The 27,936-nt window shown below is 42.7% G+C and overlaps 1 protein-coding gene across 1 annotated transcript in view; it reads right to left on the bottom strand.

Annotated features, from left to right (window-relative positions):
• The window catches only part of LOC126259620 (T-complex protein 1 subunit eta), an 84,942-nt gene that overhangs the window by 42,414 nt on the left and 14,592 nt on the right, over positions 1-27,936 (bottom strand). The window contains exons 4-6 of the mRNA XM_049956534.1: positions 15,968-16,159; positions 15,565-15,863; positions 1,115-1,267 (exon numbers count right to left, since the gene is read on the bottom strand). Coding sequence (XP_049812491.1) covers positions 1,115-1,267; positions 15,565-15,863; positions 15,968-16,159 — 644 coding nt within the window. The remainder of the gene's footprint in view (positions 1-1,114; positions 1,268-15,564; positions 15,864-15,967; positions 16,160-27,936) is intronic.

Genomic DNA, 27,936 nt, shown 5'->3' with positions numbered 1-27,936 from the left:
TTGTCATGACTAAACATGAAAGGTACAAAATACGAGGACTGTAATAATGGTTAAGTATTGGTTGTCACTTCCTTGAAAATGGGACAGTCAGACTTATCAGAACATAATTTTATGATAAATTGAGATTTCAAGAAAAAACAAAGCAATTCAAACACACCTTCAACATGAATACTAGAAAGAAAAGCACAAGTTTGGTAAGTGAACAATTAAATATTACCTTACTTCTAGCATACTAAGAACACTGAATTACGTAAAAATTATTCAAAAACAATTATACCATCTCATCTGACTTAATACCACACTGGAAAGTTCTGGGTTGAGTAACTGGTAGAGATGAGGTGTTGGTGCTCAACAGCACATTGATGACAAGACCGAAATCACTACCAAGTTTTCAATCAACATCTTTCTGCACAGCTAATATGCGCATGCATACAATGAAGGTGTTCGTTTCTGGTAGTCTGACAGCTCTGAGGAACAACACTAAAATTTTTGGTAAGCTTTCTTACAATCTTGTTTAGGTGCATGTCAACCTCTCAATGCCTCAATTGTATACAGTGAATGGTTGGTTACCTTCACTCCTTCCCTCACCCCATCTTAATTAGGAGACATGAGAAGACTTTTGTATCAGCTATGGGTCAATGCCTGAAAGCTGTGTGAACATGCGAAAATATATGTGAACATATAATGAAATATTATACAAATTATTTTGTTATCGAGAACCCAGCTTCTCACTGTAAGGTTTCATTGTACAAGCAAAGATTATTTTTTCACTGTCACTGAGTTACTGTATTTTGTTGGCAAAAACTTACGTGATAAAATTCACGAATTCCATTACAAAAAATGAATAGATGAAACTTCTTGGCGTATTAAAACTGTATACCAGATTGGACTGAAACCCAGCAGATCAGATACTGACCGAAGTAAAGCTGTGAGGACGGGTTGTGAGTTGTGCTCGGATAGCTCAGTTGGTAGAGTACTTCCCCACAAAAGGCAAAGGCCCTGGGTTAGAGTCCCAGTCCTGCATATGGTTTTAAACTGCCACGAAGTTTCATATCAGCACACTCCTCCACTGTCGTGTGAAAATTCATTCCAGGGATCTGAATACACATTTTACCTTTCACCGCCTACTTGTCTTTCTTCAAAATACTCGCAGCTGCCAAGAACTGAATCTTTCAAGTCGTGAGCAGTTGTCATTACGGAACCTCCACAAGCCTTCATTGTACGTTTCAGATCCTCTTCCGGGACTCGTCCAGCACAAAACATATCTCTGAAAAATTGAAAATTAGGTTAAGTTGCTATTGTGAATTGTGCAGTTTAGAGTTTTGATCACATAGGTCTTGTCTCATTAACTTTAAAGAACAACAAAAAATAATTCCTTTCAAGAGTAGTGTCTAATGTGAACAAGACTCACCGATCAATAACAACATTTTGCCTACTAGAAACACAAGTTTAACAGCATCGCAGGAGTGTTTCTGTGGAATTTGGAAAGTAATCCAGGTTTATGTCTCACAATTGATTAATTGAGAGGGTTTATGGGCTCAAACGGTGAGGCCATCAGTCCCACGATTACAAAGTTACTCACAGAAGAAACAGGGTCCGCTAAAAGTGGACGAATTCAGTCAGGGGAGTCATATTATAAAATAATTAAGTTAAAATACACAGAGTAAAAGGCATAAAAGGTAAGCTAAAAACTGGACAAAAAAGAGCAGCCTTTCCATGAGGGAGTGGTCATGGGGTCCCAAACCGAGAAGACAGAGAGGTCCCAACCACAACCACCCTGACCTAGGTTTATGTCTCAGTTCAGCAAATACTTTTCATTTGACATTTAAATGGTATTTTGCAAACATCTCTTACAATGGAAACTGCCCATTGCACCCCTATTAGATGTATAAAATGACCCAGTGGACAGCCCATCAAACTGAACACAGATCAGGCATGAAAACAGGAAAAAGGTGTACTGGACTGGGGGGGGAAAAAAAGGCAAATGATTGAAGAAGTAGTAGTGCAATACAGAACAGCACGCAAAAGTAATGGAGTTGTGGTTATGGTGTTGGACTACCAAGCAGGCACACCATTTTGAAACCTCCCTCGTGCCTATTCCTTTTCCTGCTGTTCGCTTTATTCAAATTTGTGTCTGTGTCGGGGTGTAGCGTTCATTTGCAACAGCGAGATGCAAGGTACAGACCAGTAATGACAGTTGATTCTGCACAACTACTCTATTAGCAGTCTAAAGGAAGTGGCATCTGAACGGTAACTGCAGATGTTTGATGACAAGGTGACAAGTCAACTGAATCCTTCACTGGAAAACACATCTGGTGTGTCATACTGGCATTAGTGACAGTATGTGTGTCATATGATAGGAATCTCTTATCGAAGCACCTGATTTGTGTGACTGATAAGTGAGATATCCCTCCTTGCCCAATATTGGTGTTCGTATGAACGTGAATGTGACCATTCCCAAGGAAATGATAAAAACATAATACAGCAACATCGATAATCCGCAAGCCACCGTACGGTGTATGGTGGAGGGTACTCTGTACCACTACTTATAATTTCCCCTCCTGTTCCACTCGCAAATAGAGTGAGGGAAAAATGACTATATGTAGGCCTCCACACAAGCCCTAATTTTTCGTATGGACCTTCATGGTCCTGACGCACGATGTATGTCGCAGCAATAGAATCGTTCGGCAGTCAGCTTCAAATGCCAGTTCTCTACATTTTCTCAATAGTGTGTCTCAAAAAGGATGTCGCCTTCCCTCCAGGGACTACCATTTCAGTTCCCAAAGCTCCGTATATTTACATGTTATCCGAACCTACCAGTAACAAATCTAGTAGCCCTCCTCTGAAATGTTTCAATGTCTTCCTTCAATCCGACCTTGTACAGATGCCAAACACTTCAAGAGTACTTAAGAATATGTTGCACTAGCGTCCTATATGCCGTCTCCTTTACAAGTGAACCAATCTTTCCTAAAATTCTCCCAATAAACCAAAGTCTATCATTTGCCTTCTCTACCACAACTTTCACATGCTCGTTCCACTTCACATTGTTCTGCAACATTACGGCTGGTTAGTTTGTCACATAAGCTGCAACAGTTTTCACAATCTCTCCGTTTCTCTGTGCTCTGTCAAAATATATGCTTGTCATATTTTTAAAGATATGTTCCGTTTTTGAAGTTTCACTCTTGAATTCCTTGTGTAAGATAGTTCACACCTTTTTATTTGTTGTTTTCATTTCTGTGAGACATCTATGTGGTATCTCGCTTGCTCTCACTATTCGTCATATTTACTTGTGATGGTAATGTATTCTTACCATACGACTCATATGGTAAGAGTATGTATGACAACTGCCAAGACTACATAAAGAGAACAGACATTTCATTTCAACGACCAGACGGACAGTTCACAATGTTGAAGGAGGGGGGGGGGGGGGGAGGGGGGGCATTCAATGAAGCTCAGGACAACTGGGAAGGGTATCAAAAGGATTTAGCACCTCATTTCCAAGCAAATGACATTAAATGCGCCGAGTGGCTGCAAGTCTTTCTATTTACCTACTAGCTTAGCACCCGCTACTTGACTCACTCATGCAACCAACAAAATCTGTGCATAGCTACATGGGACTCAATATAATATGAACAAACGGAAGTGCAAATACAGACCTCGCATTTTGTGGTTGTGTTCTAAAGGAGGTTGTATGGCAGGCACGCAGAGATTTTTTGTTTTTATTTAATCGAATTTTTATGTTGTTCACAAATTGCAACACTTTCTAAGCTTTTCACATTAATTAAGGTGTGTGGTCTCTTCAGAATGTAATTCTGACCAAAATGCGATTCTGGTAGCTGGAGTCCAAAGCATTTGTTAATCGCATCTTTTGCACTCTTGTGCAGAAATTTCCATAGCAACTTTCATCACATAACAAATATTTCTTTATATCTAACAGAGAAGTGAAATACCAATTTTCATAAATTTAGCTTCAAAATTTTTTAGTGTAATTAAATAGTTTCTTAAACATTTTCATCCCCTATTCCACTCCCTTTGGGTCTGAACTTCCAGAAACATTGAAACATCTATTTTTTTGTTTCTAATCGAGAACTCAAATACCAGTTGTAACAGATGTGGCCTTAAAAATCCTTTAGTAGTTCTTTAGAAATTATTTATTTTCAAGAAAACACTTATCACTGGTGTGGTATTCCTAGATGTGCAGAACTGAATATGGTGTATCTTTTTAAAATTCAGAGTGAGACCATTTGCAGGGAACAAGTCAATGATACTTTTAAAAACACTGTTTACTACTACTTTTGTTTCTGTACATATGCTTGGATTGATTACAATACAAGAGTAATCCACAAAAGGATCATTTACATATATACGGAACAATAGAGGATCCAATACTGAGTGTTTGGGAACTCCGTACATTTCTCCCCAGTCAGAATAATGTCCCTGGACTACATCGATTGAATAACTTTCCACATTCATTTGGTTAGATATGACATTATCCAATGGTTGGCTATAATATCCGTACCATGAAACTTCAATTTACTGAGGAGAATATTGTGATTCACACAGTAAAATGCTTTAGATAGGGCGCAGAAAATGTCAACCTTCAGTATTTTATTATTTATTGCTTGTAAAATTCGGCAAGTGGACATGTAAAGCATTCTCAGTAGAACAACTGTGATTACCTGAGGATATTATTGTTGCTCAGGTGAGATTCTATTCCAGAATACACCATCTTCTCAGAAATCTTAGAAAATGATGTCAGCAGTCAAACAGGTCGGTAGTTATTGACATCTCTCCCATAATCTTTCTTATGGAGGAGTTTTACAATGGCATATTTCAGTCTCTCTGGAAATATTTTTTTTTTTTTTTGAGGTGTTTAGATGTAAAGATGGGTACAATAGGAAGGGGAAACTGTACTCATCACTGACCAACACCCAGTACATTCCAAGGAAACAACTTCTAAGGAATGTAAATGTTGTGCTCCTTCTTCCAAATACCACACATCATCGACATCCTCTGAACTCTGCCATAATACACCCTGTTGAAGCCAAATAAGAGTAGCAGTTGTGCAGAAGCCAACTTATCGTCCCTTGGGAGAAAGGAAGTGAACAGAGACAGCATTCTACAGGCTATCAATATGTTTGTTGCTGTCTGGAATACTGTAACAACAGACTGCATTATAATTGTTTCACAAAAGCTGGCTGTGGCACATCAAATACTGTTGAGCACAACATTGTTCCAGGAAGAAGTAGGAGTAGGATTACTCATATATCTGAAAATGTGATAATTCAATTACATGGTTTGTTACAATGAAAATGTACTGACTTACAGAACTAAGATTGATGCAAGTGAAATGTGTGAAGTGCTTGTGAAGGAAACGACAACAATGATAAAAAGGAGGCCACTGCACCAAGTTTCACTACTGCTGTGCAAGGTATAGATATCACCAGAGACTCATTAATAAGAATTTTGTCATAATTTAGGAGTAAGGGGCACAACTCACCAAATAATGTAGGCATAAGAATATGTTAAAGAATGCTAATTCTCTAAGTAAAACTTAAAAGGAACCTAAGAATGTAAGGTGTACAGAACTGGGGCATCCGATTGTGCAAGAGAAATTGCAAGAAGTAATCAGAACAAGAAGTAATCAGAAGGAAGGCAATTTTTTTTTTTTTTTTTTTTTTTGGAGGTAAAGAGGAACTTTATTAGACAAACTGGTTCACAGCAGACAGTAAATATCTTGTTTCATAAAAATGTATATTTTATGTGGACGACTATCAACACTGAATTCAAAATAAATGAACTTTACTTTCTTACATAACTATGGGAAAATCCATTTGTGGAATTCATTTAATTCCAGACTGATAACACACCATATTGGTAACACATTGATAAGATGGTCAAAATAACCTCAGATCTACCACTCTGTATTTTGTCTCTCTTGCCTTGTTGACAGGCAGTAGAAATATGTAGAACTAGAGAAAATGGTATGTAAATATGTCTTAATTGTGTGTGTTGAGTAGGCCGCTCTAGTCACAATTAGGGAAATTAATATATGCCCTTGCAATAAACAACTTCTGTACGAGTGTAATATAAGAGGGCGGTTTGAAAAGGCTGGTAAATTTCAATGAATTAATTAAAAGTTTTGATTGTGCTTTCATGAGTGGTAAGCTAGATTATCTCGAGGATTGTATAAAGAATTTCCAGACCATTTACTTTAGGATTAATGAATTTACATGTGGTTGAACAAGCACCAAAAACTAAGTACACTCTGGCCATCCAACTGAAGTCACCACAAAAGAAACCATTGACAAAAATCCATGATCTGGTAATGCAAGATTGCAGAATATAAATCTGTGAAATTGCTGAGATTGTAGGCATCTCAACTGAGCGAGTGCACAATATCCTGCACACAAAATTATGAAGAAGCTTTGTGCAATACGGGTGCTATGGTTGCTCACAGTCAACAAAAAGCCCATCTGGCACAACATTTCAACACAATGTCTGGTGATGTTTAATCATAACCCACAAGACTTTCTGCACTGATTTGCGACTGCTGATGAAACCTGGATCCACCATTACACATCACAGTCTAAACAGCACTCAAAACAATGGGCAAAGGATGGTGAAAGCACATCAAAGGAGGCAAAGACCATTTTGTCAGCAGATAAGGTGATGGCCACATTTTTTTTTTTTTTTTTGGTGGTGGGGGGGGGGGGGGGGGGGGGAGTTCCCAAGTAATAATCCTCACACATTACTTGGTAAAGGCAGAATGATAACTGGATTCTGTTATGCTCCATTGTTGGCTTATTGAAACTTAAGTTAGCTGGAAGAAGACCAAAGTTGGCATGCAGGAAAGAGCTCTTTCACCAGGATAATGCACCATCCCATACATGAGCAATAGCAATGACTGAAGTGCATGAAGTGGGCTTAGAATTAGTTTCTCGTCCAGACTATTCACCCGATGCAGCCCCAAGTGACTTCTTCCTGTTCCCTAACTGCAGGCTGTGGCTTGCTGGGAAGAAGTTTTCATCAAATGAGGAAATAATAGTTACAGTCAATGAGAATTTTAAAGAGTTTTACGGAACCTATTTTCCTGATGGGATGAAAATGCTGGAGGTTCATTGGACCAACTGTTTATCCCTCAAAGGAGTCTATGTCGAGAAGTAAGGTTTATGAACTTTTTCTTCCCGACTTATCAAACCACCGCATACTATTCCATCTTGTGGCAGTGCAAATTCCAGGATGCAAACAATGAACAAAAATGACAAAAGCCAGCCTCTCATCTGCACGTGATTCATGGGTTGCATATGCACACAATAAAATAGATCAAAACACACGCAAATGCAACCACGCACACGCACACACACACACACACACACACACACACACACACACACACACACAAATGTGAATGCTACCTGCCAGCAAGTACACAAACTTTTAAGTTTTTTCTTCTTTTCAATAACATGTTGTGCATTCTGTGCAGTACATGAAATAATATCAATGATACTGACCCTCCTATATGTCCAACCTTAAGAAGTAACATTTATTGATGTCTGTGCATGCATCGGACATGAATATGTTGCAAGTGTTTAACTTCGAAACTGGTTTCCAAAGATGTAGCTATTAACAATCATTCGTTAAAATACGGAATAAAACTGTGACTTTTCATGCTTTCCCGACGGATCTGTTGCAAATATGTTTCTTGGGTTTACCGCAGGATCACATTGTATAACTTGCACAATATTTCATTCATGCAACTGCTTGACATCATGAGGTGGTGGTAGCTGGTGCTGTCACTGCTGGAAAGTGCGACTGATAACAATCCCAGAATGGCGTTGATATTTATCATGCTGGGAGGAAGCAATATGCATGTGCGGGAAGACGCTCTTAGTTGGAGGAAAGTGGCGTTTTTGGTACCCCCTGCTAGGAGCCGCAGAATGGTTATCAGTGCATGCGCAATGGGCAATGACTGTGCTGCCGGAGGCTCCTGCAGTTAAAGGCTGAACTAAATCTCAGTAGTGCGTTGCGTCATGTGATGAATTGAAAGTTCTTGTTTTCCCTTTTTTGGATTTAATGGCAGCCAATGCTTGATCCCAGGCAACACTTAGTTGAAAACTTTCATCCTTGTTGATAAGATTGTCTGCCGTACGGATATGTATGGCCTCCTTAACAACACAGTCCCAGAAAGATGGCGCTGGGGATAAAATTTCCATCTGTTCGTAAAGCATAAGATGTCCCTTGTCCAGGCAATGCTCCACTACCGCTTATTTATCAGGTTGCCCCAGGCGCATATGATAATGGTGTTCAACGCAATGTTCTTGCACAGTTTGACATGTCTGCCCAGCATAAGATTTTCCACACTGGCATGGGATTTTATACTCACCATGTTTCCTAAGGCCAAGGCCGTCTTTGACCGAGCACAATAAATTCCTCAATTTTGCTGTGGGCCAAAATCCAGAGAAAAACATTAGATCTTCTCAAGAAGAGTTCTATTCCTTCCAAAGCAACCAAAAGCCTGCGCCAATAGGCTGCAGTTCCCCAAGCTATACAGCATACCCAAGATACCTAAGGATGGGACTCCTTTTCGCCCAATAGTGAGCAATATTGGAGCTCCTACCTATTTTCTGGCCAAACACCTTACTACACTGTTGGGACCTCTCATAGGCGAGTGTGATCACCATATCCGTAATTCAGAGGACTTCATAGGATGCCTGAAGATACTTAAGCTACAAGTGTCGGATATTTTGGTTAGTTTTGACATTATATCTTTGTTTCCGAAAGTACCTCTGCAGGACTCATTAGAGCTTATCAGCAGCCAGTTTGAGAAAGACATTATGACATGTACTTACCACGAACTTATTTCTTATTCAATGACCAGTATTTTGAACAAGTGGACTGTGTCGCCATGGGAAGCAATCTGTCTCCCATGGTGGCCAACTATTTTATGGAAGACTCTGAGGAAAAAGCACTGCAGTCGGCAAGTTTCAAATCTTTCTGCTCCTGGTGGTATGTGGACGATACTTTTGTGGTGTGGCCCCATGGAATAGAGACATTACCTGCATTTCTCCGGCATCTGAACTCGCTCCATCCCAATACACAGTTCACAATGGAAGTGGAAAAGGATCGCATTTTACCATTTCTGAACGTCATAGTTGGAAGGGTATCCCGTGCGGCTCAACAGATGGAAATTTTATCCCCAGCATCATCTTTCTTTTGACTGTGATGCTAAGGAGGCCATACATATACATACAGCAGACAATCTTATCACCAGGGATGCAGACTCTCAACCAAGTGCTGCCTGGAATCCAGCACTGGCTGTCATTTAAAAAAAAAAAGAAGGAAAACAAGAACTCCTGATTCATCAGATGGTGTAATGTACTACTGATATTTAGATCAGCCTTTAACCACAGAGCGCCCGGCTCCCAGCAGGAGGCACCAGGAGTGCCTTGCCGCTTTCCATTTCACTTAAATTACCCCCACTATCAAGATTTACTAGCCTTTGCGTTTCTCTTTTCAGATTTTCTAGCTTTCCTTCCATTTCAAGCTTGAAATTCTACACCCCGACTCTTAGAATGTTACCCTTTTGTTGGTTATTTGACCTTTTCCTCAGGGTCACCTCCCCCTTGGAAGTCCCCTCCTGGAGATCCAAATGGCAGACTATTCCAAAATATTTTGGAAATGGAGAGATGATCATGACACTTTTTCAATTACAGGCCACATGTCCTACGGATACACGTTAAGTGTCTTCAACGCACTGGTTTCCATTACTTCCTGCATCCTCATGCCGTTGATTATTGCTACTTTTAGGGCCAGTTTCCTATCCCATTGGCAAAAGAGTGCCCCGAGTCTCTGGCCACTCCTGCACCCTCTTTGGCAAGGTCGTTGGCAGAACGAAGGTGACTTCTTATGTCAGAAGTCTTCAGCCACCAATGCTGATTTGTATTCAAAATTTAAGTGGTGGCAGGGTCTGAACCCATAACCGAGGACATTATGATTAATAATCAAAGAAGCTACCACCATGGATGATCAGTACAGAGTACAAAAACCATAGGTCAACCTGTTACGGCTGACGTGAAGACAGCAGAAGTCAGCTGATACCTGACGGGAGAGGTGAAAGGAAGAATGCCGCAAGACAGAGTCCCATGAATTGCACAAAGTTTATTAGAAAGTAGATGGTCCTCCAGGAGTCTGCCCATGACTGAGCAAAAAGCATTTGACATGAAGCCACAAATACACCCCCAGAGCACTAAGGAGAACAGGGAATATGTGGCTACACCCTCAGCCAGACAATCGGCAAGCTCAAAATCCAGGATACACACATGGCCGGAAATCAAAAGACAATTAGCTGAATAAGCAGCATAATCAAGATCAGTGAAGATCATGGATGGCAGGGACCAAGAAGTGGCAGGAAAAACACCAGGCAATAGTCTGAAGGCCACACATCGAGTTCATACATAATAAAATTTGGGTGATGGAGGACCATTTAACAAAGCAAAGGGCCGAATAAATGGCCATCAGTTCCACATGTGGCAGGGAAGAGATGGTGCTCTGTGGCAACAGAAGACGAAGGTACAGCCTACAGATTTACACCCATCACTGTAAAAAAATAGCGTCTTGAAACTATCTTAAAAGAGGGTGGAACAAGCAAAGGAATACCATCTGAGTTATGGTGGCTTGCAGACCCTGGGAGAGATCCATCCGAATCTGGGGCTGAAGAACTGGGGCTTGGGGGGGGGGGGGGGGGGGGAGAGATGAACTGAGACACCAAAACAAAGGGGTGGGGGTAGGGCGATCACCGTGTCAACCATGAGACTATCGACAAGGCTAGTGTGAAAGGCACTGGTGGCCAAACTGATACCACGATTGTGGACTTGTGGACCAGGTCTAAGAGCAGCAGTGTGGAAGGGGCAGCTGAGCCATGAACTTGGCAACCACAATCCAGATGGGACAGAACTGAGTCCTGATAACGAAACAGAAGATTTGAACAATCTGTGCTCCAAGAGGTGTGGGCCAGAAAGCAAAGGACATGTAAACAGTCAATCTCCAGAAAGCAACCAAGCAAGCTTGTTGTCAAAAAGAAGACAGAATAAATGGAAATGGGGGACCATGGTAAGGCATTGGGTATCAAAGTAAAGCTCCACCTTGGGATGGAATGTAGTACAATGACAAATGTACCACCCATGGTTTGAAGTGGAGGGAATTGAAAAGCATGTGAAAGAGTCCACACAAAAGTGCACCATGTGGTTTCTCTCCGCAGAGGTCACTGACTGGCTACTAGCCCAGATACAGAAATCATCCATATACAGAGCAGGGGTGACCTACGGCCTGACGGAGGCCTAGAGTCCATTAATAGCAATGAGGAAAAGTAGTATGCTTAATATGGAACCCTGTGAAACAACATTCTCCTGGGTCTATGGAGAGCTGAGAGTGGTGCCAACCCGAACTCTGAATAACTGGTTGCACAGGAACTAGCAAATAAAAATTGGGAGGGGGACCTGAAGACACTACTCATGGAGTGCAAGATGTGATGGCATCAAACCATGTCATAGGCCTTACAAAGATTGAAGAAAACTGCAATAAGATGGCGGCACTGGGAAAAGATCTGGCAAACTACTGTTTCCAACCTAAGCAGATGATTAACAGGAGACTGTTCCTCCCGAAGGCAACCCTGGTAAGGGGACAAAAGGTCCTGAGATTTGAGGACCCAACAGAGCTGACAAGCCACCATCTGATTAAGTAACATGCAGGCGGCACTGGTCAAACTAATCTCCAGTTGTTGACTATCGAGGGATGATTGATCCTTACTGGGTTTAAGGCCAGGAACCACAATACTGTCCCTCCACTGAGAGGGAAAAACACCTTGGAGCCAGATAAGATTATACACCCGGATGAGATAATATCATTGTGGATAACTGAGGTGTTGAAGCAGTTGGTTACGGATGGAATCAGGACCAGGGGATGAATTCTGGGAAGAGGAGGGGGGCAGATGAAGTTCCCATTCAGTAAATGGTTCATTGTAAGATTCCACCTCACTAGGGGTGGAACATAAGAGGGAAGCTTCAGCCCGCTGTTTCTGAAGGAGGCAGCCAGACATATAGGAGGCTGATGCCATTACAAAACGGGTCACAAAGTGTGACATGAGAACCAACATGTCAATATGAAAAGCCACCCGGAAGGGCAAGGCCCAATATGGAAGACGGCTGTTGCCAATCTTTGAGAGTGTAGAGCATAGCCCACATCCATGACGAACAGACAGAAGAACCTAGGAAAGAGACAAAGTGTTCCCAACACATCTGCTTGCGCCAATTGTGCAATGGGTTTTGGCGCAAAGGCATTTAAAGATAATAAGACCGACAGAGGATGTGTGCTGCTTAAGGTATTGCAAGGCTTGACAGCGATCATGGATGGCAATGGCAATTGCCATACTCCACTACAGGACCAGCCAGCAGTGAAAGAAGCCTGTCAGTTAGGGGACAACAATCCTGGTGGCTTGAATAATTGTATTAGACATGTCATGAGCAACTTCTATACAACCTGACAAAGAGCGGTAAATACCACCTGGGAAGTACATAGAGGGAAATCAGTGCACTGGAAAGACCAGCAAGGTAACCTGGCCATCGGAAGGTAGGAACGGAATAAGAAAATCAAGAAGGGAATGAGAGAATCAATGGAGAAGTGGCTGCTATCGCAGAGTTCATTGTTTGGTAACAAATATAATGAGGAGAGAAGGGGAGGGCAAGAGATAGAAAGATCAATGGCAGAGAAAGACCCACAAGTGGCACTAAAATGGGTAGGCGAATCATTGTTAAGAAGGCACAGGTTGTCGTCTGCAAGAAACTTGTCTATAAAGAGGCCTTGACTAGACAAAAAAGTGCTGCACCACAAGGAGTGATGGGCATTAAAATCCTCAAGGATGGGGGTGGAGTTGCCAAAGGACGGCTGTCAGAGTCCTAGTTGATCTGGACGGCAACTGCTTCCAATGTGGTATGACAGGGATCCATGTACTAGCAACATCTGTATGGGCCAACATGCAAACACCACTTGCAGCGCTCCGTCAACCTGGTCCCGACAAAGCATGAAACTCTTGAATGGTTGGTAAGTGAGCATCAATAAAATGAAATAAGAGATTGCACCTCTGGAAAGTTATGGTAGCCTGTTAGAATTCTATCGAATACACATTGAATGGGGATCCAAATGGGAAGTAAACAAACCAAACCCTGTCATGTCACCATATCACCATGTATCATCAAGGATGGGGCAACATCCATAAGCAAGAGGTCTGAGGGGTTGGGAAGGGAAGTTGGCACCTCTGAGGGCACTGGAGAGGCCTTGTCCTGGGACTAATTCTCCTCCTCCCCCTCCCCCTCCCCCTCCCCTTCAATTTTAGTCTGAGGATGGCAGGGCATGGAGAAAGAGCAGGCTTCAGTGAGATCTGGACCTGACACACACACACACACACACACACACACACACACACACACACACACACACACACACACAGAGAGAGAGAGAGAGAGAGAGAGAGAGAGAGAGAGGGGGGGGGGACGATTTTGGTGTGCATGAACTGTGGGTCCTGTGGCTCTGTGGTAGCAGGCTCCCAGTCTGGGAGATGCCAGAGAGGGGTGGGGGGACACAGGTACCAGGAAGATACCCCATCACCCGATCACTGGCAAACGCCAATGAAGACTTCTACATTCTATGGCCAGGTAGAGGGAGAGGCACCCATAGGGGAGGGCATGGGAACTGCACGGGAAGGAGAGGAGGCAGAACTGGATTGAGGAGGAGGGAGGAAAGGAAAGAACAAATCAGAAGTAAAGTTAAATGTCATAGACACAGGGCGAAGACGGTCATATTACTGACGCACCTCAGTGTAGGACAAACAATCAAGGGAATTATGTATATTCTTTTCCTTCTTATAAACCGGACAACCTGGTGAGTGTGGAGAGTGATGGTCATGACAATCAACCAACATGGGTGGTGGAACACTGAAGTCCCCCCCATGGACCATCCACATTCACTGCAGAGAGGGTCTGCTGTAAAGTAGGAAAACGTGCCTGAAATGCAAATATGGAAAACATCTTTTGGATGGTGAGACATATGGCCCACGTCACACTGATAAACCATTACTTTCACCTTCTCCCAGAGGGTAACACCTCAAATGCCAGAATAAAGGTGCCAGCATTGACGTGACTGTCCTTATAGTCTTTCTGAACAAAATGAATTCCCCACTGTTTCAGATTGGTCCAGAGTTGTCAGTTTGAAAGATGAGGTCCCTATAAAAAAAATTACACCCTCAACCATATTCAAAGACCACTGAGAAGTATCGGACACCAGAATGTTGCCAAGATGGTCAAAGGCACAACAGGCCACAGGCAGGGCAGTAGTAGTTTTCACCAACAGCGAACCTGACTGCATCATACTCAGACAGCACTTTGCCAAACTTGTCTTTGATAGTTTCCACAAAAAATAATGGCTGGTGGCGGATGGAAGTGTCCCCGCCAGTCCTGGTGCAGACGAGGTAGCAGGGAAAGGGTTTCACCACCATCTCACAAGCCTGCCCCCCCCTCCCCCCCTTCCCTAGGGGTAGCCAGTGAAGGGAAGGCTGTACAGTCATAAGAACCAGCATTATAGGATCCTTTCCTAACCAATTAGATGGACATAGAATAATGCAAGTTTTTTAGGAGCTTAATATGTTTCTGACATGATACCACCTACTCCGATCAGGCGCTTTCCCCATGGGCGCCACCAAGCCACAGCAATGGTCAACAGGTGTGGTGGCTGCTGCCAGGAGTTCAGATGCTCCAGAATGACAAGCAATCACTCCAAGGCTTACATGAGGAGGTAGCAGTTCAGGTATCATAAGTGTGAGCCCTGCGTTTTTGCTCAACCGAAAGTGTACATAATGACCCCATCCACATGGACTGGCTAGGGTCCTGGCTATTTAGTATTCAGGGACACTGGCAGCGAGGAAAAGATGAAAGAGGCAGTAAGAACACATGCCGACAAAATTTAGAAGGGGAGACCAAATCTCAAAGGGAGACCAAAAATGCTAAGCAGGTGTGTGTGTGTGTGGGGGGGGGGGGGGGGGGGGACGAAATGGCAAGGGATAGCAGAAACTAGGAAGATGGTCATGACAACATAAGCAAGGACACCAGGAGAGGGGAAAGAGCCAACACAAAGGGAGCAGCATAGGGAAGAGAATGCAGCCTGGGAAAGAAGAAAGGGCTGCAATAGCTCAGGACCATGTGTGAGCCATGCAAGAACTCACGAAAGGGCTGTGCACCCCGTGGGTGGAGGAGAGAGGGGGGGGGGGGTGAGGAGGATAATATCTTGATGAACAAGTAAATCAAATCAAATCTGTAGAGCACTCTGCCAAAGATATGAATGTTTGTGATCTACAGACCAAACAGATCCTTTACAAATCTTCTTTAATGAGAACATTACTTATACAGCTGCTTCCTATTTTGTAGTTATTATCAAAAATTATACCACTAACTACTGAAAAAAAAGAAGAAGAAAGAAAGAAAGAAAGAAAGATATTGCATATGAAATTAGCCATACCTGTCAGCAAAGTACTGCGTTGCAACATCACCAATGGGTAGCTTAGACAATACTACCTTTGCTCCACTTTTGTGTATTAAATCCAACTTTTCATACAATATTTTCCATTCAGCGTCCACCACCTTCTGATATTCCTGTACATTATCCACTCTGATTTCAGCATTGTCCCTTTCAGCTTTGAGCTCCAGTTCAATATTAAGCAGAGCAATTTTGGGGTTTGAATACTTCTTTGGCTGCATTTCAAAACCAGCGTATGAAAATGTCTTCTTGAAAGCAACACCTGCTACCAACAGCGAATCCTTAAAGGGACAAGTGAATTATAAGTTACAGAGATACTATGTGGTTTATACAAATATATTTTCTTCTGTGTTATTAATCAGTTAATTTATTATAATTAACATACTTCCAATGCACCTCCTGTCACCTTCTTGATCCCAATCATATTGAGCGGTAAAAGCTCATCCAAAAGTAAAACCGCATCAACGACCATTTTTGAGAAGAATCCTTTTTGGTGGCTTATTAGCTTTGAACTTAGGGCTGTTGCTGCACATTTCTCTAGCAATGAACGATGTTCAGCTACATTCTTCTTATCAATCTGAAAAAAAAATTACAATTATCAATAACGATTATAATATTTATAATCATTAGTTTACAGCTGAAACCAATAAACATAGTTCTTCCGCATACACACAGTAGAGTGAGAGTTAATGAGCATTTTACTCATTTAAATATATAGCCGAAAGAGTCAGCCTACAGGAATTGTGAAACGAACCCCGTCGCCCATGACCGCGTGCCACAAAGGGCGCAGATTCACCATGAGATGGGGAAACTCACAGGCGTCTATTGTCTACTGAGGCCTAAGTGCTGTAGTGTGCGAGTGAGACAGATGAGAACCTACATCATAGGGAAACATTTATGAAAACTATTTAATTCTGTAGTAATGCAGGGAATCAAGCCACAGTAATTTTAATCTGCCATCCTCGATAAATTTTCATGGTGATCCCATTAAAGCTTGAATATTGATCATATCTATAATAGTTTAGGATTTACTGTTAAAGTGAAATTAACGAGTCTTGCAACAAAGACCCGCATGCTAAAATCTGAAAGCTTTGGTCGATCTTAACAATCGACATTTCATATAGAATCGCATCATTAAAATGACAAATGTTGTGTAAATATCAACTCTTTAACTTTATTTGTTTAAAAGATATAGTAAATTTAAACTATCAGTATTTTCAGTTAAGCATCAGATCATCATTTCCTCCACGCGAAACACATTGAACGATGACAGCATAACACCTTATTGAATCATTAAGTAACAGAATATTTGTTGTCAAGTTTGGTGCATAATAGTTACTTTTGTTCGTTATTTATTTATCAGAATGCACATTGGTGCAAGGCTACTGGCCACGACATTTAAAGTTAAGAAGGAAATTGTATTGGTTGTATGTAAAAGAATTTAACCTTTATTATGTAATGAATATTATTGTTACTTTATTTAGAACATGAAAGTGGTCAAGCTTTGATTATTTAAATATGTTAAACTGTACAGTAATGCAGAATAAGCTGCAGCCAATCAGATGGACGGCTTCAGGAAAGGGAACTGCACTAGTCAGTCGAGTGAAGATGTTCGGCACATGGGAAACGCGGTCGTAGACGGGCCAAGGGCAGTTCTGGTCAAGACACCAAAGGGTACAGTTTGGATTGAGACACGAAAGCAGACAGTCGATTTTTAGGTAGTTAGGAAGCGAAACGACATAGGAAATTTCGTGTTGTGTGGTATCGCGGGACTTAGTCTATGACCAGTGAGAAGCCGCGCGCCTGGTGTGAACTCTACTTTTTCCCATAGTTAACGATGTGGAGTATTGGACTTGTGTTTCACGATGAGACTGTGAATGATCGAGCTGTGTCAAATGGATATGCACTCTAGTTTAACAGTAACTCTAAATACGACCACGTTCACTATTATTTTCCTTTCTGAATGTTATTTATGGGTCGTTAATTTAGTTCCCGATATTATTATTATTGTTATTATATGTTAAATTAACTTTGTATTTCGCAAACTTGCCATCAGCCAGACAATTTAACCAAAGGATCACAAGTGTGTAACTTAAGGCGTGTAATGCGACACGTGCGGTTCAACCCCATAGACGAGTTTGGGCCAAGACATTTCAATGAAAGGGAACCACATGTGAGCCTGAACATCTTTGGAATGTTAGCTCACAAGAGGAAAATGTAAAATGAACAAGAAGACAAAGTTCCAAATGAATGAAGTTTTGTTGACCTTTTATGACAGTTGGACAAACATATGGATCACAGACCCATAACTTATTGTCTCCAATAACAGGATTTTGGAGCTCCTCTTTGCTAGAATACAATCTTACAATTAAACCTAGAGAAAAATCATAAAATGTTGGTTGTCAACTTGGGGGGATAGCATTCTGGCGGAGTGTACAGGGACTAGACTGCCAACAGGCCCAGTGTCAGGAGGTTGTTGAGCAGGGAAGTAGGGTAAAAAGGAACAAAAATGGATAGGAAATGGGGAAAGACAAGTGGATGCATTGGCAGAGGGCTGCAAATAAACAGGGTGGAAGATGAGAATGGGGAGGAGATGACAGGGCACAGGGGGTGGAAACCGTTGGGTGGAGGGTGTGAGGACAGTAGTATGTTACCGAAGGTTGAGGCCAGGATAATTACGGGAGCAAGAATGTGTTGGAAGGATAACTCTCACGTGTGCAGTTCTGAAAAGCTGGTTGGGGAGGGGGGGGGGGGAGGGGGGAGAAAGGACCCAGGTGGATTGGGTAGTGAAGCAGCCACTGAAATAAAGTGTATTATGTTTCCTATGCCACTCCCAATTCCAACCCCAACCCTTTGCACAAGGAGACCCAGGTGTGAAACCTGCCCAATCCAGCAGCCTTGTCATTTACCAGCTATGCTGCAATCATTCCACAGCTTTTTATATTGGTATGACCACCACACAGCTGTCAACAAGGATGAACAGCCACGGCCAAATTGGGCAAGAGCACTACCTGAGCCACTTGGATCCTTCCCTCCACCACCAACTTTTCAGAACTGTGCACATGGGAGTTATCTTTTATAACACATTGTCTGTTCCCATAATTATCCCGGCCTCCACCTATGGTAATATATTGTCCCCACACCCTCCACCCAATAGTTTCCACCCCCTATTTCCTATCATCTCCTCCCCAATCTCATCTCCCACCCTGCTTATTTGCAGCCTTCTGCCAATGCATCCACCCATCTTTCCCCGTTCCTCTCTTTTTTGTTCCTTATTTTCCAACCTCTCTACCCCACAACCTCCTGACATTGCATTTGTTGGAGTCTAGTCCCTTCACACTCCACCAGACAGTGTTCATCTCCGTCCCCACCTGTACACTACTATCCCTCCCCTTTCCTCAACCCCCCCAAAGACTGCTGCTCGCATTTCACTTGATGTTGCACTCCGACCCGAGATGCTGGAGCTAGCGGTTGTGTGCGAGTGAGATGTGCTTGCTCGTGTGTGTGTGTGTGTGTGTGTGTGTGTGTGTGTGTGTGTGTGTGTGTGTTTCTTTCTTTACTGGCGAAAGCTGTGGCCAAGAGCTACACGAGAGTCTTAACTGTGTCTGTCCGCAAAATTGATGTGTCTTCTTTCCAGTAAGTATCAATTAGCAATTAGGCTTCACCATTTGCTCTGCTTATGCTTCAAATACATCACGTTTGTTGAGTGAGCAAGAAACTGTAGAAGCTCAAGAGGAAAAAATTGCTCTGTAACTCACGTCTAACTTTTTTCTCAGAGAAATAAATACATTTTCTGTCATTATTTTAAAATTTATATCTATCAAAGAACTAAAAGGATAGATTGTGATCGACATTTCCACTACAAGTTGAGTAGCAAACAGTCACAACCAAAAGACTGCTAAACAAGTAAACTCCCAGCCAAAAGGCCGCCTTCTGAAATAAACACTAGTTTAAAAGTGTTTCAGAATAAGGCCTTCTGGCTGAATACTTATTGTTGGCGGTCTTTTTGTTGTGACTGTCTTAGCATCTTCATTACACAATGAGCAGCAATCTATACTTTACATAATATTGTAAAGAAAATATGACATAAGATAGTTTGGTCTTTTTTAATGTTTAATATTCCTCAAGATAGATCAATTACGTATGTGCCAGTAACACCTTAAATAATGGCATGAAAGGACAGTTTTCTAGGCTTTGTCTTCAAAGTGTTAATATAATGTCATTGCCAGTAACTCATCACATTTTCAGGTAAAACTGTATCATGGACTAGTACTAACTGTTTTAATAAGGTACACTGCCTTCTGAACAATTGAAGTAGAAGTTTACTATCCATCTTGGTCACCGTGACATCAAGAAAAGCTAATCCTATCATATTTTACAAGATCAACTGTTAACTTCATTTTTAGTCATACTGGGAATTTGACCTTATCACCCAAGTAAAGCAGCATAATACTATCTACATATCTTCTATGACATGCTGTTCCATCTTGAGTGTTCACATCCATGCAGCCCGTCACTCGCAGGCAAAAGTGGGAATGGGTGACATTATAGCTGATTCATGGGCAGTCAGGCACATGGCCGTACTGTCTTGGATGAGCACCCAGATGAAGGGTGCCAAAGTAGCACCTGGTGGGCAGTGTACACTACCTGTGCCTAGCCACAGGTGAGCTGATGGGCACTCTTAAGTGCCCATGCGCCATGGGATAGTGTTGGAACAGTCTGTTAGAGTAAATAACTTCATCAAGTACGCAAGCATGAATATAAAGACTATGCTCTAGTTTGTTAATAAAAGTAGCAGCCAAGATTCATGCCAATCTATTTGCCATGACCGTAACATTGATAAACATTACGTCACTCAATTCTAAAATTTCAATGAGCTCAATGCACACATCATAACTGGTATTTTTATATGGCATGTAATTTTTCTTCATAATGTCCATGGTCTACTGACATGTTTGCAAATAAGCTTTCAATGTCAAATGAAGCAAAACTTAAATTTACAGTTAAGCTTGAAAATCAGGACAGCATTCGTTTTCTCAGACTCATAGCGACCAACATGGTAAACTTTGATTTGGATTGTTCAGCAAACCAACAAACACAGCTAGAATCATAAATGTCTTAATCTAAAAAGATACAAACTGGTCTACTGCAGATCAGTCCTGCATAGGATCTTAAGGCTTCCACTCAAAAACATTGAAATTGAGAAACAGTTTAGTATAGTTATACAAGTGGTTAGGGCCAACAGATATAAAGACGGCAGCATTGAGAAAATGTTTAAGAAGGTGAGGAAACAAAAAGAAGTAGGACTATAAAAATATTTCTCATTCTAAAAAACACAGGATGTTCCATTTATCTGATGACAGCCTGTGCGGCATGGTAGATGCTGGACAGCAAGTGCTCCATTGCCCAGTGATCAGATGCTTTGTCGCCTGTCTACTGCTGTGATGCAACATTACTACATTTAAAATTTAAGCAAATAAATTTTGTACTCACCCATGTTACACAAGGAGATGCTGGAACTGCCTGCAATTATTTTCCACACATTTCTGACATATACTCAAGAAATTATTAATCACACAATGCAATTCTCTCCAAGATACTGAATTAATTGATTCATGGATATTATCCTTAAATTCCTCTATTGTGTGAGGATTTGTTGTGTACACTTTGTCCTTCAGTGTACCCCACAAATAAAAATCATACAGTGTTAAGTCAGGACTTCTAGCGGGCCAGATATTGTTACTAATCACTCTCATCAAACAGATCATGAACTGCATGCAAAGAAACATTGACCCTTGCCAAATCCCGTTGAAAAAATGCAAAGCTTCATTCTCTTTCACTCTGTCCATTAAAAACGGTCGAAAAATGTTTTGCACTAGTCTTTTACTTGTAACTGTGTCACTAAAAAGAACTGGGCCCATTATTCTGTCACCACTAACCACGCACCACACCCCTATTTTCTGATCACGAAGGGGTTCCTCATGAAGCACAACAGGTCGGTCTGCGCTCCACTGTCGACAGTTTTGGGAATTATCATACTCATGCAAATGGAACCAAACCTCGTCTGAAAACAGAATGAGGTACAGATCTATTTCACGGTCATGCACTTGTTTTAAAACACATTCGCAAAATTTAACCCTGTGCACAGGATGACCAGGTCGAAGTTCTTGTACTACTGACGCTTTATAGGGTCTTAGCCCAAGCAGCTTAGCATCTGTTTGTACAGAGGTGCACGATATTTGTGTTTGCTGCAAAAGACTTCTAAGTGACTTTTTAGGGGAATTTTCCAGGTGGTATGCAATGTCATCACGATGAGCTTCTGTGAGCACAGTCCCTCGTTGTTTATGCTTCTTATCTTTAACATTTCCCATTCCACGAAATTTATTCACCAATTTGCGAACTGCGACAACTCCGTACTCTAACACCTGGAAACTTCTCTTCAAACAATCTCTGAACAGTACGAGCAGACACTGCTTGAATGCCACTGGCCGACAACGCGTGTATGTCTGTATGGCTTTCAGGCTAAAAAAAAGGTGTGTGTGTGTGTGTTGGGGGGGGGGGGGGGGGACCATCATTAAACCAGCAGGTGCGGCTTCTGTGGTCGGCCTGCAATACCCAGGAAGGAGATCATCAGATAAATGGAATACCCTGTATATTGCCATGACTCACAATGGCACACACTTGGCACAAATAACTCAGTTTTGTAATAACTGTGAACTGAACATACATTTTTGTAGTACACAAACCTTGGGAACAAGATTACCTTATAAAATCGGCAAGAAACTAACAACTTTATTGTTTCAGGCATTTATAAAATTAGCTGTCAAGATTGTGATAAAATTTATGTTAGACAACTACCAGAACAAAAGTGCTCTTGAGAACCATCTGAACACTGATATATACAAAATAGGTTACATACACGACAATATAAATTTTTTGATTAGGGTGCTGAAAAGTTTGTCTTAAATACAACTGGAAGAAACACAAATTTTTGTTCGTGATAAGAGGAGCCAGCAGAGGTTCAGAGCACTCTCCTGCCGTTTGGGTGGGAAAATTCCCCAAAAAGGTGGAAGAATCAGCAATAATCAAAGGCATAACTGCACAGATGGCAATGGAAACCACTGCATTAAAGACACACAATGTGATTCCACAGGACAAATGTCCTGTAATTGAGAAAGTGTCATCATGATCCCTCTATTGGAAAAAGATTCTGGATTAGACTCCCATTCCCATCTCTGGGAGAGGACCGTCAAGGGAGGGGAACATTAGAAAAAGACGAGTATCAATAATTGGATAACATACTATGAGGTGGAGCATGTAATGTCAAAAGTTTGACCGTAGTACAAAAGCTAGAAACTCTGGAAAGGGAAACACAGAAGTTTCATTCGGATGTCAGTGAAGTGAAACGGGAAGAAGACAAGGATTTCTGGTCAGACAAATACAAAGTAACATCAATGTCAGCAGAAAATGGTATTAAGGGAATAGGATTAATTATGAATTGGAAAATAGGACACAGAGTGATCTATGTGAACAGTCCACAGATAGTGGAAAATCTGAGGTAGAATGTAACAATACTAGGAAAAGGATAGTTGCTACTCACCATATAGCGGAGATGCTGAGTCGCAAACATGCACAAGAAATAGACAGTCACAAAAATAAGCTTTCGGTCACAAGCGCTTTGTCAAAAATAGATATCTCTCTCTCTCTCTCTCTCTCACACACACACACACACACACACACACACACACACACACACACACACACACACGTACGCACCTGCACACACATGGCCAGTCTCTGGCTGCTGAGGGCAGACATCGAACAGCAGCAGCAGTGCATGATGGGAGAGGCAACTGGGTGTGGGAAAGGGGGAGGCTGGGGTGGGGACAGGGAGCGACATCAGGTTAGGTGTGGGAAATGACAAACTGCTGCTGCACGAGGTGAAAAGAGGGCAGGGCAGCTAGGTGCAGACAGGAAGTTAAAGGACAGCAGGGGAGAGCGGAAGGGGGGGGGGGGATGCAGAAAAGGAGGGAAGTAAAAAGGCTGGGTTCATTGGTGGAATAGAGGGCTGTGTAGTGCTGGAATGTGAACAGGGAAGGGGCTAGATGGGTGACAACAACGACGAACGAAGGTTGAGGCCAGGAGGCTTACGGGAATGTAGGATATATTGCAGCGAGAGTTCCCACCTGCACAGTTCAGAAACTCTGCTGTTGTTGGGAAGGTTCCATATGGCACAGGCTGTGAAGCAGTCTTTGGAATGAAGAATGTTGTGTTGGGCGGCTTGCTCAGCAACATGGTGATCCAGTTGCTTCTTGGCCGCAGTTGTCCGTGACCATTCTTGTAGACAGACAACTTGTTGGTTGTCATGCCCACATACAACACAGCACAGTGGTTGCAGCTTAGCCGATAGATCACTACTGGTTTCACAGGATGGGATAGGTGATGTTAGTGACCAAACTGGAGTAGGTGGTGGTGGGAGGATGTATGGGACAGATCTTGCATCTAGGTCTAACAGGGGTATGAGCCTTGAGGTAAGGGGTTGGGAGCAGGGGTTGTGTAGGGATGGCCAAATATATTGTGTAAGTTCAGTGTACGACGGAATACACTGTGGGAGGGGTGGGGGGATAGTGGGCATGACACTTCTCATTTCGGGGCACGACAAGAGGCACTCAAAACCCTGATGGAGAATGTAATTCTCTAGCTCCTGTGTGGCTGGATGGTGGGACTTTGAGAGGTGGTAGAAGACTGGAAAGATAAGGCACGGGGCATTTGCTTTTGTACAAGGTTGAGAGGATAATTGTGGCTGTGAAGGCTTCAGTGAGACCCTCAGTATTTTTTGAGAGGGACCACTCATCACTGAATACACCAATTCCGTCAGATCACCGAAGTTAAGCACTGTCGGGTGTGGCCGGCACTTGGATGGGTGACCATCCAGCCACCATGCGCTGTTGCCATTTTTCGGGGTGCATTCAGCCTCGTGATGCCAATTGAGGAGCTACTGGACCGAATCGTAGCGGCTCTGGTCAAAGAATACCATCATAACGACCGGGAGAGCAGTGTGCTGACCACAAGCCCCTCCTATCCGCATCCTCAACTGAGGATGACACGGCGGTCGGATGGTCCCGATGGGCCACTTGTGGCCTGAAGATGGAGTGTGCACTCATCACTGCAGGTGCAACTACGATGGGTGGCTAAACTGTATGGAAGGGACTTCTTGGTATGGAATGGATGGCAGCTGACGAAGTGGAGGTATTGCTGGTGGCTAGTAGATTTGATACAGACAGAGGTACTGATGTAGGGGGGAGAAGCTGTTGAGGTTCTAGAGGAATGTGGATAGGGTGTCCTCACTCTCGATCCAGATCGCAAAGACGTCACCAATGATTCTGAAGCAGGTAAGGGGTTTAGGATTCTGTGTGTTTAGGAAGGATTCCTCTAGATGACCCATGAACAGGCTGGCACAGGATGGTGCCATGCGAGTACCCATACCTGGACCCCGGATTTGTCTGTAGGTAATGCCTTCAAAGGAGAAGTAACTGTGGGTGAGGATATATTTGGTCATGGTGACTAGGAAGGTGGTTATTGGTTTTGGAATCTGTCGGGCATTGGGAAAGGTAGTGTTAAATAACAGTAAGGAACAAAAACTGTGGAGAGTCGGTGGAGGAAATGGTTGGTATCTTTCATGTAGGAGTGTAGGTTCTGGAAAATAGGCTGAAGGTGTTGGTCTACGAGAGCAGAGACACTCTGAGTGGGGTACAGGAACTGGTTGCAATGGAGTGTCCTGGGTGGATGGGTTTATGGACTTTAAGAAACATGTAGAATGTAGGAGTGTGTTGAGTGGTAGGGGTGAGGAGAGATATGGACTGCAGGGAGAGGTTCTGGGAAGTGTGTAAGAATTTTAGGAGAGACAATGATCCTGTTGGGTTTCTGGAATGCGGTCAGTGTTGCAAGGTTTGTAGGTGGATGTACCCGACAGCTGGCTGAATCCTTACACCAGGAAATCCTTATGGTTCAAAACAATACTGATGGAGCCTTTGTCTGCAAGCCGGCCCTGTGGTTCTTCTTGTGGGTGTAAGGTTAGTTTGCATGTTGAGGGATTTGGGGAATGATGGTGAGGTAAGATTCGAGGTTAAGACATTCTGGGAAGTTAATAGAGGGTTATTTGAAGGCACTGGGTGTGGATCACAGTTGGATGGAAGAACGAAATGAGCCGGGCAGAGTTCAAAATTGGTCTTTGGTTAAATCTTCATGGTAGAGTTAGTGGCAAAAATGTATGAATAGGGAAAAGGAGAGGTCTTCATCAAGTCCTGCATGTTGGAATTTGGGAGTGGGGCAAAAGGTGAGGCCCTTGGAAACAACTGATATTTCTGGAGGACTGAGGCTTTTGGAGGATAGGTTTTTGTGTTTTGGGTCTGTTTAGGTTCTGGTTTTTGTGTGGTGGTGGGAGTGAGTTTCGGACTGAGGGGAAAATGAAGTAGGTCTGCAAGACAGAGTTTGTCAGCTATGAGGGGACATGGGGGAGGTTTGGAGGTTGTTGTACAGGAGGTGGACAATGGCTCTCCAAATTGGGAGTAGGAAGTGAGCAGGGGGGAGAGTTTAGTGCTTGTTGGTGGGCAAGAGTTTTAATGTGCGATATGGGTTCAAGAAATTTGGAATTGCATAGCAGGAGAATTTTACAGATAGAGAGAAGGCATTGCATGGAGGTTTGGACTTGATATGGTTTTGCAGGACTATGTTGATGTGGGGGTTCCAGATGGGTGGAATCTGAACAGATGGAAGTCATTGTGGAAAGAAGGGTGGCAACTGGAGGAAAATAATTTGATGGTAAGGACATTTGTGGGGATTCCATGACCCAAGCAACAACACAGGAACAGTATGCGAGATTGTTTTCGGGGTAGGGATAAGGAAACTTTTCTGTATTGACAAAGACAGTAGGAGCAAGGATCCTTGGTGGTAGAATAAACACAAAAAGATACGTAAATAACAAAGTTGCATCCGAAAAAATTCCATCTGGACCAGCCTGTTGCTGAGCAAGCCGCCCAACATGGCATTCTTCATTTCAATGACTGCTTCACAGCCTGTGCCATATGGATCCTTCCCACCAACAGCATTGTTTCTGAATTGTGCAGGTAGGAACTCTCCTTGCAATATATCCTACGTTTCCATAAGCTTCCTTGCCTCAACTTTGTCAGTCATTGTCCTCACTTATCTACTTCCCTGTTCCCACTCCAGCACTACACAACCCTCTGTTCCACCAATGAACCCAGTATTTTTACTTCTCTCCTTTTCCGCTACCCCCCACCCTCCCTCTCCCTCCGCTACCCCCCCCCCCCCAATCCAACTTCCGTCTAACCTCCCGACTGCACCTAGCTGTCCTACTCACTCTCCACCTCATGCCTGAGGCTCCCCAGCAGTACTTCACCGTCCCCCACCCCTACCTTGCTATCCCTCCTGTTCCCCATCCCTACCTTGCTATCCCTCCTTAACCCCACCCAGTTGCCTCTCCCATCATGCACCGCTGCTGCTGGTCATTGTCTTCAGCTACCAGAGACAGTGGTTATGTGTGTGAGAGTTGCCTTTGTGTGTGTGTGTGTGTGTGTGTGTGTGTGTGTGTGTGTGTGTGTGTCTCAAGTCTATTTTTGATGAAGGCCTTGTTGACTGAAAGCTTATTTTGTGACAGTCTTTTTGTTGTGCCTATCTGCAACTCAGTATCTCCGCTATATGGTGAGTAGCAACTAACCTTTTCATAATATTGTTACAGTACAGTGACATGGTTGTTCACATCACATTTGACAGCAAACGAACACTGGCAAGTATCCTGATTGTCAATGCTGCAAGCAGATGATGAAGAGAGACAAAATATATGAGGACCAGCAGAAAATGTTCCTGGTTAAAAGACTGACTGAAAAGTGGGATACCAGTGGCCTCATTCTCCCTTCCTCTGCACCTTTAAAATTTTTCCTAAAACTGTGAATATGTGTGAATATATTTGCATATATATGTGAATATATTTGCACTCTAACATGCAACTGACTTAACACTCCCATATGCACTCTTAACTAACTCACTCATACCCATCAGTCTATCACTACGTTGCTCATACCTATCCACTCCTGCTTGCCCTTTCTCACTCATTCAACCCAATTCATTGTAATTTCCTCTTTGTGTGTCTCTCTAACAGTCAGTGTCTCCTGTGTCTCAGCCACAGTCTCATTCTTATTCTTATTCTGTCCTACTACTGATGTCTTCTTTCACTGTCACTTTCTCCCTCTTCCTCTCTCTCTTACTTCTACTTAATTTATTCCTTCCCAGTGCTGCTATCTCTTTTCACTGTCACTATCTCTTTTTTTCTTTTTC

Source organism: Schistocerca nitens, chromosome 5 (genome assembly GCF_023898315.1).
Source record: "Schistocerca nitens isolate TAMUIC-IGC-003100 chromosome 5, iqSchNite1.1, whole genome shotgun sequence".
NCBI classification, from domain to species: domain Eukaryota; kingdom Metazoa; phylum Arthropoda; class Insecta; order Orthoptera; family Acrididae; genus Schistocerca; species Schistocerca nitens.
Note: the sequence above shows the minus strand (reverse complement) of the source record. Positions and strands in the feature narration are given on the sequence as shown.